General features: G+C 29.1%; 2 protein-coding genes across 2 annotated transcripts; one reads left to right on the forward strand and one right to left on the reverse strand.

Annotated features, from left to right (window-relative positions):
• Positions 1-11699: 11699 nt before the first annotated feature.
• LOC105784129 (protein GLUTAMINE DUMPER 2) lies at positions 11700-12554 on the forward strand. Its single transcript, XM_012609926.2, has one exon. The coding sequence runs from the start codon at positions 11746-11748 to the stop codon at positions 12247-12249; it is 504 nt and encodes a 167-aa protein (XP_012465380.1). The 5' UTR covers positions 11700-11745; the 3' UTR covers positions 12250-12554.
• Positions 12555-17172: 4618 nt separating this feature from the next.
• Positions 17173-19271, reverse strand: LOC105784029 (zinc finger protein CONSTANS-LIKE 5). The gene is given in 2 exon segments (XM_012609783.2): positions 17173-17697; positions 18374-19271. Coding segments are annotated over 2 exon segments (891 nt in total). The 5' UTR covers positions 18890-19271; the 3' UTR covers positions 17173-17322.
• Between the last annotated feature and the right edge of the window lie 1621 nt (positions 19272-20892).

A 20892-nucleotide genomic window follows, 5' to 3' on the forward strand; every position in this document is an offset into this window, starting at 1 on the left:
TCGGTGTCGCTTCTAAAATTTCACAAAGTTGGGTGGCCTCATGTATTCTAACTTTTTAGACTAGAAAATGAAAATTCAATTGATTGGGAATGCTACGTATCCAATAATTGAGAACAGTGTTCATAGGTACACTATTAAACGTGCATTCCACATGCTCCTTTAAATTAACACAAATTCATAGTATATTTTGGATTTGGCTCTCACTCATTCTCTCTACTTTTTATCAATTTCATTATAAATTCTGATCATATCTATTTTTTTTACACAATGTCTAAAATTAGACATAGCTTTTCTTCAATCTATAAATAGGAGGATAATGCGCTTCAACGCACTCAAACTCACATTCTCCTGCATTTACAACAATACCCATACCAATCGAATTAAGACTTAATTCTATATATATATATCCATGATTTTGTTTTGGCAAATTTTGCTATTTATATCAACAGAAGAAAATTTTGGATTTGTTTTTCAAACATTTTATAATTGTGATATACTCTAAAGACATGACTACGCTTTTAAGGAAAATGTTGGTCACACTTCAAAATCTTCAAGTTATCTTTTTCTTACATCAATTCAACTAAAAAACACATTGCTTATTTTGTTCTCTCTTTAATCAATAGAAGTAACAGTAGAGCATTAGAACATAAACTCTAAAACTAATCAATCTACTTTCATCCCATCTAAATAAAACTAAATCATTAAAATATAGTTGAACAGAACTCACACCCGATAATCATGCATGACAAAACTCAAAGCCTCATCCCATAAAGGGTTCTAATTTAGTTGTTAAAAAGTGAATTTTCTTTTCCTTTTCTTCATTTTTTTTAAATATGTTTCATGTCTATTTTACGGTCTATGTTCAAGATTTATGGCTACACCTTTCAACAATGTCACCTCCAATATTTGAACTAATATTTTCTCCTTAAGAGTACAATGTATTTTGTCACTTCTAATAATTCGAATACACCAAACAATATGAGACAATGCATGCTTGAGATCTTTCGGAAAAAAAGATTAAATCCACGCAATTTTTAAAAATTTCTTATTCTATTAAAACCATATTTCAAAATTTTTAATACAAGAAATATCTTTTTTTCCTTCTATTTTTTTTTGGGTATGATTATGGGTTTATACTTATCTTTACAATTGACAATGAAACATCATGAATAATAAAACAAATTATTTTTAGGGTTTTCTTCTTAAAAGATCAACCATCGTTATCACCTTTTTAGGGTTTTCTTTATATTGTAGTAATTAATAATTGAAACCTAATCAGATCTTTTTGGAAAACATCATCATTTTTCCACCATTATCCGTTTCTCTGCTCCCCCCTTTTTTGCAATTAAGTTAATACCTTATTATCAAACAAGTAGTGGTTGAAACAATTGCTAATTATTGTTCCTTTTCCTCGAGGAACAGCTTCAGCTTTTTACAAAGTACACATACGGAATTCAATTATTTTCCTTCAATTCTGAATTATTTTCATTTTTTCTCCTTATAGATTCTGATCATATCTGTTATTTTTGACACAATGTCTAGAATTACCCATAGCCTCTTCCCAACCCATTAATAAGAGAATAATGTGCTTCAACACACCGAACCCATGTCCTCCTACATTGGCAACAATGCCTATGTCAATCGAACTAAGACTCAATCGACAATTCTGAAGCGCATTATCCTCCTATTTAAGCGCATTAATCGACAATTTTTTCATATATTAATTTATAATTTGATTATTTATAGAGGAGTTAGAACTGTAAATTTTCAATTAAGGGCTCGGCTTGCCCCTATTAGTTAGTTTGATTTAATTGTTGAGTTAATTATTCAATTCAATACTTATGATGAATACTTGTAATAATTAATTACATTGGAACCATTGTAACTTCAAATATATAGTACACTAACAATATAATTTCTTTTTTAAAATTTTACTAACAAAGTTTAAAAAATTAATGTATTGTTAATAGATATTAAAAAAAGAAAAGTAAACACACAAAACACATGATAATTTTTATAAAATATATATTCATTTTTTACCAATCTCATTATAGGTTCTGATCCTATCTACTCTTTTTGACATAAAACCTAGAACTACTAATAGCTCATCCCCAAACCATAAATAAGAGGGTAATACGTTTCAGTGCACTCAAACCACGTTATTCTACATTGATAATAATATCTATACCAATCGGCCTAAATCTCGACCGACTCATATAGTGATTTTTGAGTATTAATTAGCGGCGAGGCGATGAGACGAATTTTGGCTCACAACTTTCCAACTAAATTTGTTGCTATAAATGATTTCATTTCTTTCACGGCAAATATAGCCAATCCAATAATTGTGTGTACTTTAAAGAAGTGATTGATTTGAGATGTATGCGTTCGTAAGGATGAAATTGAAAAAGATTAAAAAGTTGTTCTTGCTCTTTCTCCGCTTTTCTCGCTTTTTTTCATTCTGCATAACAACAACCGACGACTTATGGCCATAGCATATCGTATTCCAATTTTTTTTATTTTTCGAATAAATTTTTAGGCCGAGCCGAATGACCCGACTCATGGACAATTCTAATTATGCTCCTACATATTTAATACTCTCAATCCTTATATGTATTTGAATGAATTTAAATAAAATCGAATATTAGATAGGATTTGAATTAATCTTATTTTAAAATATTGTGTTGCATGGAAATTAAACCCAATCTATATGCAATTTCTTACTATTGAAGAAATGGATGAAGGAGAGAGAGAGAGAGAGTGATTGGGGGATGGATCCATCAAACCCACCTAACAACTTTAATAAGGTGTTTAGGTTACTAGGTGGTGTCAAGTTCTCTCTTGGTTTTTCCTTTGTATCTAATTGAGAGGTGGTGGTGATCATGCACATTAGTTTTGTTTTTCAGTTTTCATTATCTCTGGGTCTTAATCAATCTGCTCTACAATTAATTTTAACTGTTTTTACTTTTAGGGTGTTAATGAAATTTTGGTGTTCGTAAATTATTTGAGTTTAATTTAATTTTTTTTATTTGATTCGGTAATTATCGACTTGAGCTTGAGTTATCGATAAAACTGAATTCAAGCAGCTGAGCTTGAGCTTTTCATATGTTTGAATTACTAAATTATGTTATTACTCTTAATATATGTTATTAACCTTAAGTTTAATTATCGAGCCGAGCTTAAGCTTGAGTGTAAAAATTGGTAAATGAGCTTAATCGAGCTCGAGCCAAACTTGAGCTTAAAAACATATGTTCAATCGAGCTTGAGCCAAGTATTGAGCTTCAAATTTCAAGTTGAGCTCGAGCATAGTAGTATTCAGGCTCAGCTCGGCTCAATTACATCCCTATATGTAAATTACCTTTTTAGTCCTTTAAAGACTTCACCAGTCATTCTTCTGCAAAAACAATTTAGATTAAAATATGTCGTAGGTCCCTATACTCTTTGTAAATTTAGAATTTAGTTCCTATACTTTTATTTCTAAGAATTAAAAAATAGTTCCAACCCCTTATTCCGAATTGATACTCTGAGCAGCTCCCAATCCAACTGATTTGATTAGCTAGGCCAATTCACTTCTAAAAACAATAGCTAGAACTAATTCAAGTGTTTTTCTCTTACAACATGTAATCACCTTTTTTTAATATATTTTATATTTGTTTTACCAATCAGATTCGAGGTTCATAGTTTATAACTATTCCTCTCAACAATATTATCTAAAGTTGAAACCTACATGTAATATAGTGAACTTTTTGACCCTTTAAATAATTACTTCATTCATTCTTATGCAAAACAAATTATTCTACTATTTTACCGATTGAGTCTTAACTCGATTGGTATTGATATTATTGTTAGTACAGAAATACGTGAGTTTGAGCGTGTTGAAACACGTTTTTTTTAAGTGGGACTATTGTCAGTATCCCTCTTTTTAAGGGCTTCCCAAGTGGCCCCCTAACTTTATGTTGTATTAATTAATTAACTAATTAATATCATTATACCCTCGTCATCTTTTTCCTTTCTTATACTTAGCTTAATGTGTTTCTTTACTTGTTAATATATATCCTATTTTCCACTTTATAGCTTCCATATCAAATTTATGTCTTTGTTCCCATTTTTTATCTCCCTTAATTATTTGTTTTCAACCTCATGTGTAACATATGTTCAAACATGGTTTTAAAATTCTTTTTAAATTTCAAAAGGGGAATCAATTTTTCCGAAAGAAGTTTTATTTTTAAAGTGTTGCTTTTTGGACAGTTAACTTGAATTTTAATAATTAAAGGTATTGTTCTTGTGTAAGGATTTTGTTCTCGGCCTCTTTGAAGAGTCGTGTACGGTTCATAGAGTGGGACACCTCAATCGATGGAGATTGATACCTGTAAAACTTAGGATAAGTGTTAGCATTGAGCGTGTGAATAATTACAGAAGTACCTGGGCACATTGCAGCTCAAACCATCAATGTAGCTCAAGTGGTACTAGGTTTACATTTAAGGTGCATATAAGACCAAGTTTGGTGGTTCAAGTTACGGCTAGTCCAAGTATCTCCATAATCATTCATATGCTCAATACTAGCACCTATCTCGAGTATTGCAGATACTTACCTCCATTGATCGAAGCGCCCCTCCGTGAATCGTACACAACTCTCCATGAAGGCTGGAGATAAAACGACTTCTCATTCCCGTCAACAAAATTAAACATACTTGTATATATCTGTATCCGAATACATCATCTCAATTCACATGCTAAAGTTTTTGCTTTATTTTAATATATCTTCCATACATTTCATGTCCCATGGGAGGATCTCTTTCTTCATTAATTCATGCACATTAAGGGTGCATAATTAATTATTTTATGTATTCTATTGGGGAAATAAAAGAGGGTGACCCTAGATTCCCACGTTATCCCACTCAAACAACAAAAAATTACTTCAACCCCTAGATTCTCTTTCTATTCACATTAGTTTGAGAATTTAGCCGCTTTTGTAATTTAATCCATGAAATCCATTAAGGTCTGATGATATGGTACATTGAGATTATCCAACTAAAGCTTATCCAAATAATGCTGTCTTCTACCATGTGTATTAATTAATTATTAATCATAACTATGGAATAATTATGATTAAAGAATATAATAAGAGTATAGCCCACCAAAGTAATCGTGGCTCCCCTTCTAAATGAAGGTGGTGGCAATCCCACTTAAGTTATATTTTAATTACTAACAAGGTTCCATCTCTTAAACAAATTCCACCCTTAATCCACATTATACAAATTCCATTACGTACAGCATCAAAGAAATTAGTGCCTGCTAACGTAAGGGAATCAAAGTCGTACGTTTCTGTCTAAGGAACTAAGATAATTTTAATTTATGACATCAATCAAATCAATTTATAGTATTGGAGGCCATATATCTACGCTCTTGCTAATGTGCATGCTCTCGTTACAATGTATGATTGGATTTTTTTTTATCGGTATCTATCTATTTAATTAATAAGTTTACAGAATGCGGAGAATTAGTTATCGAACTCGTTCTAGTAGATACATTGAGGTTTATTGCCCCCGTTATGCCTTTTAGTATTAAACAATGTCTCATCTTATCGATTGACGCTTATCTTGGTTGAAATATTCGTTATTTCCAGCACATTTATCCTCCTATATAAAAGTTAGAGAAGAAATATGGATAAATCTAGGCATTGTATGTAAAAAAAACAATGTCTTATCTCATCCTTTTTATCTTGTTGCCATTTAAGTTTAGGCGAAAGCTTGAAGGTTCCAAAGTTGAATTGTGAAAATTATATCTGAACTTTTAATACATATTTATTCTGATTTAAGTCTAATCATACGTGAACTCTATACCGATATTTGCAAAATGAAAAAGATGGTATAACACTAGTGTGAAGTTATTTGAGAAAATTCTATAAGTGAAATCGTGTAGACAAAATATTAGCTAACATAAAAAAAAATTAAGTAGGAGCAGAATATGATTCATGGAGAGTTCTATACTCAGATTGATGATATCATAACAATTAAAATGACCCAAAAATAAAATAAAATAAAACACATAAACTAAATTATATATATTCCAACTTTAGGAGACTAATTGTCAACCTAGATGCCAAATTTCCCATTTAAAAAAAGACCCAAAAAATTAATTTTCAAATTAAAAGTAAATTAAAGCTTTTTTATCCTATTGGCAGCAAAGGAGATAGGGTCACTTAAATATGTTCATTGCTCATGAGTGGGATTTGGTATGGATTTATTCCTTACGTCTTGTCATTATTTTCTCTAACCTATCTTTAAAGATAATAAGCAATATTAGTGGAATAATTAACAAATTTGGAATAAAAAATAAAGGTGATCGTCGATTGAGTCTTAACTCAATTGCTATGTGTATTGTTGTCAATGTAGAATGACGTGAAATTGAGTGCGCTGAAATACATTATCTTCTCATTTATCAGTTGAGGTGGGGTGATTGAAAAAAATAATAATAAGGGTTAGTATTTAAGTAAAGATACTGTCACATATTTTATTATGTTGTTAACTTTCATTACACTTTAACATGGGTAAAAGTATCGTAAAGGTTCCTCTACTAAAAGTTAGATAACACTTTGCCCCTTCGACCAAAAAAATAAATGGACAAGTTTGTTCTTATACATTAAATACATAACAAATTGGTCATTTCTGTTAAAAATTTATCCATTTGTATTGTTAAAAACTAACGTGACCGATAAAATAATCAAACAGTGAACGTCACATACCTCGTATAAGAACTAGTTTGAATGGTAATACATCAAACCTAAATTTCATTTATGACGTATAGAATAATCGAATGTATATTAGTGGACTAATTTTTCTATTCATGATACTTTTACCTCCTAAAATGATATATATAATTTTATAAAGTCTAAATTTTTATTTTTCAATAAATTATATGTATATATTTATGTAATCTTTGGGTAATTTACATTCTAAATGAATTATATATACATTTATATTTATTTTTTGTATTTTTATAAATTATAATATGTTAATAACTAATATTAAATAAATTTTGAATAATTATGTTTATATAATTTTATATTTTATTTTAATTAAATTTTTATACACATGTACATTAAAAATGTGTGAAAAGTGATTATATGATTATGTTACCAAATTTATGTTGAACAACGGAATATGAAACAAAACTCCACGTGTCATTTCGTGATGGAAGCTGACAACTTAAGTGGGTCCCACAACACCATTTGGAGAGACAACTATTTGGTGGGACCCTTCACCCTTATCCTATCCCTTTTAAGTTTTTATTTTTATTTTTATTTTTTTTATGATTCTGAATTTTAAATTTAAAAAAAGAAAGAAAGCATAAGTGTGAAGTATATGATAGGTAATTGAGCCTTTATTTGATTTGTTATTTCTTCTTCAATTTTATCATATTTCCTTTGATTTATTATTTAGCAAATATGGAAAAAAAATGAAATGGAATTCTTAAAATTTTAAATTTAAATTTAAATTTAAATCCGGCTAAATTGTGCATGTATATCTGGTTTTTTTTTTTTTGAGATTTAGGAAAATAGATCGATTTTGGAAAAAGTATGAAAGCGAGTCCAACTGAACAAGCTTTTGCTGACATGTCAAGAAAGCACGCACAGCTGAAAACGTTTTCTGAAAATTCCAAAGGAAACGTGTCCAGTTGGATGCGCTTTCCCTGACATGTCAGCAAAAGCTCGTCCAGCTGGACGTGCTTTCCTACTAAATGTGCAGAAAGCTTGCCCAACTAGATGCGTTTTCTTTGGAATTGTGCGGAAAGCTTGCCCAATTGGTGGGCGAGCTTTCCTGCCAACTTTGCAGAAAACGCACTTTTCATATTCTTTCTCTAAAATTAACCTATTTCCCTAAATCTAAAAAAAAACGACTTATTTGATAAATTTTAAAAAAAATGTTAATTTAACCTTTTAATCGATTCAAAATAAAATTAACTTGAATATATGTATTTCATCTTTAATTATAAGGAAAAAAAAGTAACAAGTACAAATAAATTTGAGTTTTAATTTTATTATTAAACCAATACATCATTCACATATAATGCATTATTAAATATCTTTGTAATTAATTTCATTCCATGTTTTTAAATTTAATTAAAACCTACAAAATGCTCATTAATGATAATCATAAAATACAAAATAACCTCTTGGACTATCAATTGTGTTTTCCATTAAAAATTGTATTAACTTAAAAACACAGAAAATGAAGGAAAAAACTAATTTGTTATGTAATTATAGTAAAATATATAATAATTTAATTCGAGATCTGATTCGGGATTTGACCCAACATACTCGTAGTTTAAGTAACTTCAGGCACTTCATTTGAAAAAGGAGACTCCCACTCTGTTTTCTGAACGAGAAGACCGTCCTCTTCCATCTTAACTTTCATCTTGACTTCTATTAATACTGTGCATTAAGAAAAAAAAAACTTCACTGTAGAAGAACATTCACTCTGTTTGTACGTCACAAGTAAAACTATGAAAGATTTATTTTTCAAGTCTTCTATCGAATTCAATCACCGAATAACTCTATTCTTATCTATTCCAAAAAAAAAATAATAAACTTGAAATTTTGAACAATGCCTATATATGCATGTAAAACCTAATGAGTTGCCAAATTTAGATAGTATGAAGATAAGCAATGTATTTTTTTATTTCTTTTACTCATATAATGGATTGGGCATGAACAATTAATTAATAATTAACTCTAAAAATATAAAAGACAAAGAAAATATTTATTTGATTTGCAAGATGATAAATTGTTGAAAATATAATTATAATGATCAAAGCTTAAAAGTAATGTGCATTTGAAGCATCATATTATATAAAAAAAACAACAACAAATAATGCCAAAAATTAGTTGAAATTATTGGACCAATTTTAGCTCAACAATTTTTATCTTTTTTGAGTTAAAATTTACGACAATTAATGAATGAATTGAGTAACTAAATTGACATCAAATTCTTTTCAAAATTAATTGCAAGTGAGGTTGTCGAGGGGAGTTTATATTTTTTATTTGGAGAAAATTTTGAGGTATCTTACATTGATAGTTAACGGACTTTTCATAGATGGAAATATTTTGCTCGAAGTATCCGTGTCTGGTTTATCCCTAAATTTTGTCTCTTGTCTTTGTAGATAGCCCAAGGCGGGTTCACAGAGTAGATTATGCCTTGTCAACTAAGGAAATATGAGCTTTTAGCTTTGGTGGTAAGAATGGTGCCACTTTTTCCACTCCATGAACTCGTCGAGTGCTCTTCGCAAAGTTGTGAAACAAAATCCGAGGATAAAATTGAATATAGACACCCCAAGCACAATATCTCCACTGTTAAGAGGCTCGTTGATTCCTAACAGAAAACACTTCAAAAATTTCTCCTTGAAAGAGTCCAATCCCACAACAAGATTTCTTTCCTTTTTTTTTCTTTTTGAAAAAGTTATATGTTATAACTAAAAATATAAATAATTTAAATGTTTAGCAATACATTTAAAAAAAAATCTAATTCGATTGCAAAAGTATTTGAAAGTTTTTAAGTTGATACAATACTTAAAACTACTCATAATTCATCCCAACTCTTAAATAGGAGGATAAATGCGTTCCAGCACAGTCAAACTCACGTTCTCCTGCACTGACACCAATACTAATACTAACCGAATTAAGACTCAATCGAAAATCAATACATTTTTTAAGAAAAAGATGAATAAACACGAATAAACAAACCCATTGTAAAATTATTATGATTGGACTTACAACTTTAACTTTAAATACTCAAATTCAATGGATAAAAGCCTATGGTTGATTGAAATTGTATGGTGCATGCACTTTTATTTGAATTGCATGTCTTTTGTGGACATCTTTTATTAAACATTACATTTAATTAAATTTATTTATAGGTTCAGTTAATTAAGACTTAAATAAATCTGTTAATCTATTAACATATAATATTGCAATATCACTCTAATGTTGTCTTTAAATAAGAGGTTTAAAGTTTAAGTACGTTTTACCGATTGAGTCTTACCAGCTCGATTGGTATGAGCATTATTGTCAATGCAGAAGGACGTGGGTTCGAGTACGCTAAATTACATTACCCTCCTATTTATGGGTTGGGGAGGGGCTATGGGTAATTGTAGGTATTGTGTCAAAAAGTACAGATATAATCAAAATCTACAATGAGATTGTTCAAAAAAAATTATGCTTACAAATAATCCGTATATATAACAATGAAGAAAATAAAAATTTTCACTATAATAATAAAATTACATTTTGACCCTTCTAAAAATTATTCATTTTATCACTCTAAAACAATCTTTTAACTTGACCTGTACATATAATGAAATTTAAATCAAATATAAATTTAAACAAAATCAATACATAAATTACATAAAATAAAACTTGAACTCTCACCTCTCATATTTATCAATCATACCAAATTCTCATTATCTACTCATACATATATTGGATTATGAAATTTCATAACATGGCCAATTGTTAACCAAAATTGAAAATAACATAATTTCTTTTGAACAATTTTATTATAAGTTTTGATTATATCAATTTTTTTTAGACAATACTTAAAACTATTCATAGCCCCTTCTGAACCCATAAATAGGAGGATAATGCGTTTAAGTGCATTCGAACCTATGCCCTCTTACATTGACACTCATACCAATCGAACTAAAATTCAATCCGTAAAAAATAGCATAATTACATTATCATTAACAATTTAATATTATATAACGATGAATGTAACAATCGTGAAGAAGACCCTCACTTATAATTTTTCAAAGTGCAATCCACGTATGACTAAGAAGAAGGACCATGGTTTACGTGTTTTAAATTTTACTTTATAATAAAAGGTATCTAAAATTATATTTATATTATTTTAATATTTTAATTGAGCTATTATCATAAATCAAAGAATTTAAGACTTTAAAAGTTCATATATATTCGAGTTTCATCATTTACAAGTGGTATATGTGACTCCTCTCTCAAATTATTCAATTTAAATCTCACTATATGTAAGCTCTGTTCATATTTATTCGATTTAGATATATTTTAATTTTCAATCCTATACTTTGTAACGAGTTGATTATCGTTATAGATGATTGAACATTTAGTCTTTGAGCTTTGAAACATTTCTCACTTTGGGATTTAAATTTTTTTTTGTCCACGTTAGTTCCAGCTCTCCCGTGTTCCCAAATTAATCTCTGAATTTAGATATCATTAAGGTATGGTGATGCGGCGCTTTGATATCGTATCACATCATCTGAAAATTTTTAAAAAAATATTTTCAAAAAATAGTATATATTTTTTAAATTTTATATAAAATTTTAAATGATGATGTGATACCATTTTATATGATAATTAAAAAAAATAAAATCAAATTGAAAAAAATAGAAATGAAATGTTACATAAATTAAATTATAAAATAGAAATAGAAATATATAAAAAGAAAATTCATTGAACTTTTTAAAGCTGATTTGTTTGTTCTCGTAAGTGCGTTTCCCCATACACTGTTTCGTTTAGAAATTCTCAAAGAACTCCTGAGTGGCCCCACTTTGTGGGTCCCTTCAAATTTAGTACAAAAAATGACGCCATATTTCTCTTTACTTCTCTTCTTCTTTTTCCTTATATAAATACCTTCACATGCTCCAAGCATTAACCTAAAGCTCACCAAAAAAAAAAAAAAGAACAACTCAGCTTTCTTTTTTTATTTTCAAGCAAAAATGGAAGCAAGAGAGCCACATAATGCGACGGCAAGGACACATTCAGGCGTAAACAGTGAACTCCACACGTCTCCCTGGCATTCGCCGGTACCCTACTTGTTCGGCGGGTTAGCTGCCATGTTGGGTCTTATAGCGTTTGCGCTTCTCGTCCTTGCATGTTCTTATTGGAAACTATTGGGTTACAACGAGAACGACGGTGAAGGGGGAACGGAGAGAGACTTAGAAGCCGGAGAAGGTAAAGGTGAAGCTGGTCGGCCGGTTATGGAACCAAAGGTTCTTGTTATAATGGCGGGAGAAAAAAAGCCGACGTTCTTGGCCACCCCAATTGGTTCTAACGGGTCGTATTATTTGGGTGACAATAGTGAAAAGCGATGTTGCTGTAGTGATCAAAAGGGAGAGGAAGGCAAGCAAGATGAGAAAGAGGTCTGCCGTGGTGGTGATGGTGGTGGTGACGGTGGAGCTGAAACTACGGTGACCCAACAATCTTCAAGTGATGATCATTGATTTTGTAAAAGAAAAAATTGAAGGAAAAAAAAAAGAAAGAAAATTTAGGATGATATAAGATCAGATATTGAGTATTTCAAGGTGGGGGTTCTTTGGAAGGATGGGTGGCGGTGGTTGTGTTGTGGGTCTGTATATTTAGCTTTTTATTTTTCAGCTTGCAATTGCATGCTCCATTGATGTTAGCTTTAGCTTTTTCAGTTTTCCTTTTGTTTTTTTTATGCTTTTTGGGCTCTTTCTCTTCCATTTTTTTGATGTACGTTTTACGGTACATGGTAGAGGTTCGTAATGATCTTTTTTTAACATTATCATCTCTATTATTTTTCTTTTTAAAGTGTAATATAAGGACTCAATATTAGTCCCTTTTCTATTTTCTAATAATTTCGATAAATGTAAATTTTAATGAAATTGAATGTAAGTAAGACTTCACTTTCCTCCTTCAATTCCATGTTGGTTACAAAGGTAAGTGTCGGAATTAAATTATATATTTTTATGAGAGTTAAAATATAATTTTATAATTTTTTTAGTTTATATCTTTATAAATTTTAAAAGATTAAATCAAAATTTATCATTTTTGAGAGCCCAAAGTGTAATTTTACATTTTACAAAATTAAAATCTTGTAAAGCTTAAAGGGGTAAAAGTGAAAATTTACATTTTAAGGAGACTAGGGCCCTTGCTAGACCCCCTAGCACAGCCCTTGGTTCGGTAATCATATTAAATTTCGAATTTAGTCGAATCACACCTTAAATTGAAGCAAAGCTTTCTTAACATTATTTCTCTATCTATAAGATTCCAACGGTATTGAGTTCCTTATCATTCGACCCAATAAACATTAGTCTTGATCTCTAAAGACCAATAATCACATTAAGATTCGATTAATTTATGAGTTTCGTTTATTCAGACTCTAAACGGAAACAAAATTTTATTATTATTATTTTCTTCATTCGCAAAACTCGAACTCAAAATCTAATTTAAAAAATATTAGATTAATTCTTTGAATTTTGTGAAAGTTTTCTCAAATTTAGAATATTTTAGATCCTCAAAATAACATAATTTGGTACATCATAACATGGAAGGAAAAGTATTTACTATTTATGTTGAATGGCCATATTTTGTGTTTATTAGAAAAAGTAGTCAAAAACTTTTTTTTTCAGTAGTGCAAATCAAACTCTTGGTGCAATTGCAAACAAACTTTTGATTAATATTAAATTTTGGGTTGAATTTATCTCTTACATCGGTATAAAATTAAATTAGTTCTATAGTTTTTTCGTTTATTTTAACGATTCAACCATAAATTTATTAATATAATTCATATTTTTATGCATGAATAAAAAATCTATATATATTATTATTTATTAAACGGTTGAAAGTTTTTACATGAAAAATAGTTTAAAAATTAATTCATATAAATATAAATATTTATTGATTAAATTTTAATTAAATTAACACCGTTACCTATTACAATAAAGAAGAAATCCTATTTAAAAGTTAAAAGAAAATTATGAATATAAATATATATATATTGTATTAGAAAATATATATTAGTATTTTTGGTTCATATTAAAATTAAAATTCCTTTAAAAGGTGATAAAAGACAATAAATTAATATAAAATCTAACTGTCGTACAATAGTTTCTTTTTGAGTTAACACAAATATTTTAATTTTAAGTAATCATTTATCAAAATAGCGATTTTAAATTCCATAACAAAATACAAATATATATATATATATATATATATATATATATATATATATAAACATCTCACAATCTAATTAGAGCTGATCATGTACCGTGCCGAGTTTTGGTTAGGTCAAGTTAAAATTTTAGATTCGTTTTTTAGACTCGGCTCGAAAAAAAAGCTTAAAATTTTGTCCAAGTCTAGTCCGGATAAAAATGCTAAAATCTAAACTCGACCTGATTTGCCCGTATTATTTTTTTTATATAAAAATAAATTTAAAATATAATACATCAAAAACATTAAAATAAATATTTTCCAATAAAAAAACTTAAATAATACTGAGACAAGAGCAACTTAGCAAGCAAATACCTCTAAAATAGTAGCAAAATTAATAATAAAACAAGAGTTATACAATACCCAAATAATAACAATATAATAGCGAAATGATAGTAAAACAATGAAAAATAGTGGCAAAACAGTAAAAAACAGCAACAGTTTTTTATTTTGTAAATTCGGGTTGGGCTAAAAAAAGCTTACTTGAGGCCGGACCCATTTAGAAAACGAGCCTTACTTTTTGTCCAAACTCATTTTTCGGATCTATATTTTCACCCAAACCCTCTTACTTTTCAAGTAAGCCTTCGAGCATGGTTGGATGACTCGACCCATGATCAAGTCTAAATCTAATAGTCGTACAAATTATGATTGTCTTATTTATTTATTTTGCTGGAGATTATTGTCTTATTTATTTATATAATAAATGTAATGTACATGATCAAAGTATAAACTCAATTAGAATTCATTATTCCAAGGTTCCTTGAACTTAGTAAATGAGGTTTTGGTTCGTTAGTTAAAGTTTTCTAGTTTTATTATAAGTAATTACGATGTGTGGGTTTTTATTCTATGCATATGTTATCTCGAGTTTTGTCTTTTTTTTTAGTTCAATTATTGCTTAATTTTCGTCCTTTGTGCTTCGCACTAATTTAATTTACATTGTAGTTGGTTGAACATACATTTGTATTTGTATTGTACTTGTGAATGTACTATATTTATATTAGTCAAACTCTCCCCCAAAAAAAAAATTAAGACAAAAGTATGGATAAACAATAATTGTCTTCGGAGAATGTTGGTGTGTATAAATAAAATAAACTTATAAGAAATTACGAAAAGAAGTAAAGGTTATCCAAGCTTTGAACTCATGATTAGATATCGATTTAAGACTTGATAACACTAGTCTTTTACCACTACATGAATAGTTTAGTTGACTCAATTTACCTTTCAATCAAATTACATTATTAATCCTTATACTATATATAAGTTACAATTTTAGTTTCTATACTTTAATCTGATCATTTTAATCATTATACTTTTTAGTTTTGAAATTTCAATCATGACTTAAGCGAGAATCGTTAAATCCATTAAACTAGATTCTTCTATTTCTAATATCTTAGACGAAAAATATATTATCATGTTTATAATGTCATGCCAAGTTACAATTTTCATATAATATTTACAAAAATGTCACGCCATTGTTGTTAATGGATTTAGTGGCTACAATTTAATTCGAACTGAAATTTCAAAATTCAAAAGTAAAGAGACTAAAATGATTAAATTAGAGAACAATAACTAAACCCACAACTTACTCATAGTATGAGAACAATAATAGAATTTGACCAAACAAATTTAACTACTATAATATTAAAAATAAAAACTCAAAATTAAAAATTAAAAATTAAAGTGCAAAAACTTATATCTATAATCTACACCTAACTTTTTAAGTTGAAAGTAAAAAGAGAAGCAATCCTTTTCTATGGGGTTCATCTTTTTGGATTTCGTTATAGGAGTGAACTTCCTAAATGTAAAAGGGATGGCCCATGAGGCCCAAGATTAGAGTCCATAATAGATGTTCAAATCAGAGAAAGCAAGGCTACATTCTAAAAAAATCTTATTTTAAATGCAATTAGTTTATTTTATTTTATTTTATAGAGTAGTTAACAGCATAAGGAAGCAGGAATTAAGGTTCATTGTTGGATAATCAGACTTTAAATCTTATTGATGTAATCCCCACCATAATTTGCAAGGTCAAAATATTTGATAAAATTTATGATTCGATTATTAAATAGGTAAATTTAATCTATTTCCTCTAAAAAAATTGGATAGCATTAACATTTCTTGTTTAAAAAAAAGTTATTTACTATTTAATAAAGTTAATGTTGTGAAGATTTTTGTAAATGAAATCACAATTTTTTTAAAATTTGATGTCTACAGTTTAGTTTTATTTGATTTTTTTAATAATAATAAGATTAAATTAATCTATTTAATAATAAATAAATTATTTTGATTTAATCTCTATAATAGAGGTAAACCCACTCGGCCTGGGCTAAAGGCTCGCTTGAAAAATGAGAAGGTTTAGGAAAAAATATAGACCCAAAAAATGGGCTTAAGTAAAAAATGAGACCTGTTTTCTAAACAGGTTGAGCTTCGCTAAACTTTTTTTTGCCCTAGTCTGGTCCAACTTGAATTTGCAAAAAAAAAAAATATTGTTTTGTCATTGATTTAGTATCGTTTCGCTATTATATTGCTACTATTTTGTTGTTATTATTTTATTATTAATTTTGCTACTATTTTAAAGGTATTATGTTTGCTAAATTTTATCTATTTTTGTGTTATTTAGGTATAAATAATTTTTTAATTTTATTTTTAATTTGTTGGAAAATATTTATTTTAATATTTTTAATGTATTTGATGTATTATATTTTTTAACTTTGTTTTTATACAAAAAATTAATATCAACGAGCTGAACTCCAATTTTAGCATTTTTAACCAAGCTGAGCTTGAGCAAAATTTTAGACTCATTTTTTGGGCTGAGCTCGAGTCTAAAATTCTATTGTGGCCCATCTCATGATCACCTCTAAATAGAGGGAACAAAAGAAGAAAGTGTCGAGACGAGCTAGGTATGCATTGCATTCCCAAGAATAAATGAATGTTCAAATCTTGATTTTGATATTGTTGAGAGAAGTAATCATGAATCCCAAATATAATCCGTAACACAGACATAAACGATAAAAAAAATTTAGTTGAGAAAAACCCAAGTCAAACTTTAGTAACATAACAACAAAAGAAGCCCCCCTCAATAAAAATGGTGAAAAGGGCTTCATTATTTTCAGAACTGCAAGCAAAATATCAGTTCTTAGAACTCTAACATCTGCTTGCGTATAACCCTAAAAGCCCCAAAAATCAACGGCTAACAAAAACATCACCGTTATTTGGGTGACATACCATCTTCCTTAATCTTAATGGACTTGGGATTATTACTCTACTTGCTACATAACTAGATGAATTTTACAATATCATCACTAAAATTAAATTTTTTGGTTTCATTTTTCCACGTTTCCCTTTCATAAAAAAGATGGGACGATACCGTAGTAATGCGTGTGGGATGTTGTTGTTGTTGTTGTTGATGGTGATATTGCTGAGTTACAGAGATGGTCAACTCGGTTGTGGATTTGGGTTCTTTTAACGAAACGACCTTTGATTCTCGGTCTTGATTCAGCGTAGGCTTTTCGTGAAGCATAACGAACTGTTTTCTCGAATTTCCTCTTCTTTCACTTTTCTCTATACCTCAAAACCCGAGCCACTCGATCCATTGTACCAACTTGGTTTGCTTGGTTGTTGCATATGAGTACACTTGGATCAACTGTGGTACCTCTTAATGGGTACGAGATATCTGATACGGAATTCCCATCACTTAACTCAACCGAGGATGACGGTACCTGAAAATTTTTATTTAATTATCCACATCAAAATCTATACATATATTTGGTTTTAATATAAGTAAAAATAAATAAATTATATGATAAATATATTTGGTTTCAATCATATTATGTGTATTTGTAAATTAAAATTTTTATATATAAGATATGAAATAATAAAAACATCCTTAAAACAACGTAAGATATGAAATAATATAAGGTATTTTCATCATTATCTAAGTGAATTGTTATCTAATTGACTCGTAATCAGGGATTAATCTAAAAGTGCGCCAGCAGAGGCTTTGGCCCCTTGAATAAAATGACTATATTGCAATTTTAGCCCCCCTAAAACTTATCAAATTGATTTAACCCTTTGGCCTCCCAACAATTTATATTTTTATCTTGACTCTCCAAACAAAAATTTCTAGCTTCACCCTTTTTCTTGCATGGGCAAAGTCAAAAAAATTGCATTAAGGGGCGATAGACGAATCATAAATTTTGAAGTGTCAACGTACAATTTTATCACAATATTAATATGCAATTTCATAAAATTTTAAGGGGTTAACTAGCAAATCTACCATTTTGGAGGGTCAAGGACAATACTTGCGTTTTGGCCTTCCCCCCAGCCTGCTCATGATATTAAACTCAAATAATATTAATAGAGATATAACCCGAGAAATAGGATTGAAGTACGTACACTATGGCTGAGAGACTGAGATTGGCAGAAGTGAATAGGGTTGACCACTGGAACTGTTGTTGCCGGTTCGATCTGAACTGGAACTAAGCTTTCCATACCTAAATTATGATGCTGTAAAACATGATATCCATCCTGGTACTCCAAATCAATTAACGGATCCATTTCTGAAATCCCCAAATCCTCTGTTTCAACCAGTTTATGATTGAAACCAGGTAACAAAGACCAAGAACCCATCTCTACTACATCCTCTTTTTGTGGACCAAGAAAAGGGTCGATCGGGACACGGTAGTGACGACGAGCCAAATGATTAGCGGAGTGAATATCGGCATCACAAGCGACACAAAGCGCGGCGGCATCGGCTTTGCAAGTGAACGCAGCCGGAGCTTGCTCGCAAACGTCGCACATCAACACCCTCCCAATGCCGCCGTGGACGGTGGTGGAAGAATCATAACTCAGGCACATAAAATCTGGATCGGTAGCTGTTGGTTTACATATGTCGCAATGCTTAGCAGCCATTTCAGTTGATGGGGTGAGATCTTTGGAATCAACGTGGAGTTTTACAACAGGCTGTGTGCATTTAGCGAGGCGGGAAAATTAGGTGATAACGAGTGAGAGAAGGACACGTGGTACGATATACACCGTGGAAATGTATTTCGGGGATTTTTAAATGTTAGATTGAAAATGATGGCTTTGTGTCTGTGCCGACCTTGGGCCCAAGAGGGATTGACAAGGAAGATGAAGTCATTGCAATAAAAATATTGATATAGTGCGATTTAATTTTCAAAAGTCACACGATGATTATATTAATCGAAAGTTTTTATTTAAGTTATTAAATTATTTGTATGTTTCAAAAAGGTTTAACTAATTAACGAGCTCTAAGCAACGGTTAAACGGTAGTAGAGTGGATTAACACCCAACAATGAATAGAAGAACATACATTAAATTTGATCTGATCTAACAGTCGTGTCGAAGAACGAAGAAACAGTTTGTTGAATATTAGTTCGTAGATTCGTAATGTTTAAAAATATTTCATGAAGAAAAAAAATTAAATTGTAAAAGAGAATGGGAATAAAAGTTTTTTATTGGTACAGGCGATGTCAACAAAACAAAAACTATACGACGGTAATTTTAATATTTCGATGACTTAAATAAAAACTTTCGAATAATTTAATGATTATTTTATAACATTTTAAAATTAAATAAAAAACATAAACTCAATAGAGTTTGACCATGAAATTCAACAAGTCATGATTTAATTTTGATGTAAAGGGAAGAAAAGACATATCACGATATAATAAACAAATAAAGTATAACATTTGGGCGGTCATATGGAAAAGGACGTCGAAAACCACTAGACATTTTGATTTTTTAAAGGGTGTTGATGTTTGAAAATTAGATTTGATGTGAATAAACATTTAAGTAATGCAAATTATTTACTCCTATGATTGGAATTGTATATGAATGTTCATGTATGGTGGATTTTGGGATTAAATTTTAGGGTTTAACATAATTTTTAAAAATTTTACGAGTTTAATGGAATTTTAAAATTAAGGGTTTAATTAAAATTTTAATTTTTATGAGATTAATGAGAATTTTAAAATTTTAAAAGAGATCAATTAAAATTTTCGGGAAAAAAAGTATACTAGAAGTTTTCAAAATTTGGAGGACTTAATTAAAGAATTTTTAAAATTTTAATTTTTTTAAAACTTCAAATTTTCCAAAATTTTGAGAGGCCAAGGCCCCTATAACCCTCTTATCATCTGCCTCTAGTGTCGATTAAGTGTTAGCATTCATTTTATTTAAATCAAACCAATAAATTAAATTTTATTTATAACAAGGATTTTGTTAAATTAAAAGAATTCTCATGTTTCTCAATCAATTTTAAAAATCCAAAATTATATGTGCATTTATATTAGTTTCAATGTTACATGTATAAACGTGATTTTATCTGTAACTTTTAATTTAGTAAATAATATTTTAAAAGTAATGAATATATAAAAGTAAAATAACTTATAGTAAAATATTAAGAAAACAGCTAAAATAATTTGTCATTCAAATATGAGTCAAAATTTCGCTTACAAAGAACCCTTATTTTAATATTTCATCGCGTTTAACATAATATTTCAAAATAAAATGATAAAAAACATTAACTATTATGTAAGTATTGTTAGAATCAAATAACAATAAAACTGTCGCATATCAAATAATAATAACTAAACTTATCAAATGATAATTAAAATCATAATTTTTTGTTACTGAAACATAACCCTAAAATATGATTTTTCTAGTCAATTCTTTGAATGTTATTTGAATGAAAAGTTTTGCTAATACGTATATTTACGGTGCTAAATATTAGCTATAATTTGTATATAACTACAACACTAATTAAGTGATAATAATCTAAAACAATAAGTGTAATTTAATATGAATTTAAAGTATAATTAAGTGATGATAATTATCGCATTAATAATGAAAGTATTATTAATAAAATAATTATAATTATTAATGTAAACCTATCT

This window comes from Gossypium raimondii, chromosome 13, assembly GCF_025698545.1.
Source record: "Gossypium raimondii isolate GPD5lz chromosome 13, ASM2569854v1, whole genome shotgun sequence".
NCBI classification, from domain to species: Eukaryota; Viridiplantae; Streptophyta; class Magnoliopsida; order Malvales; family Malvaceae; genus Gossypium; species Gossypium raimondii.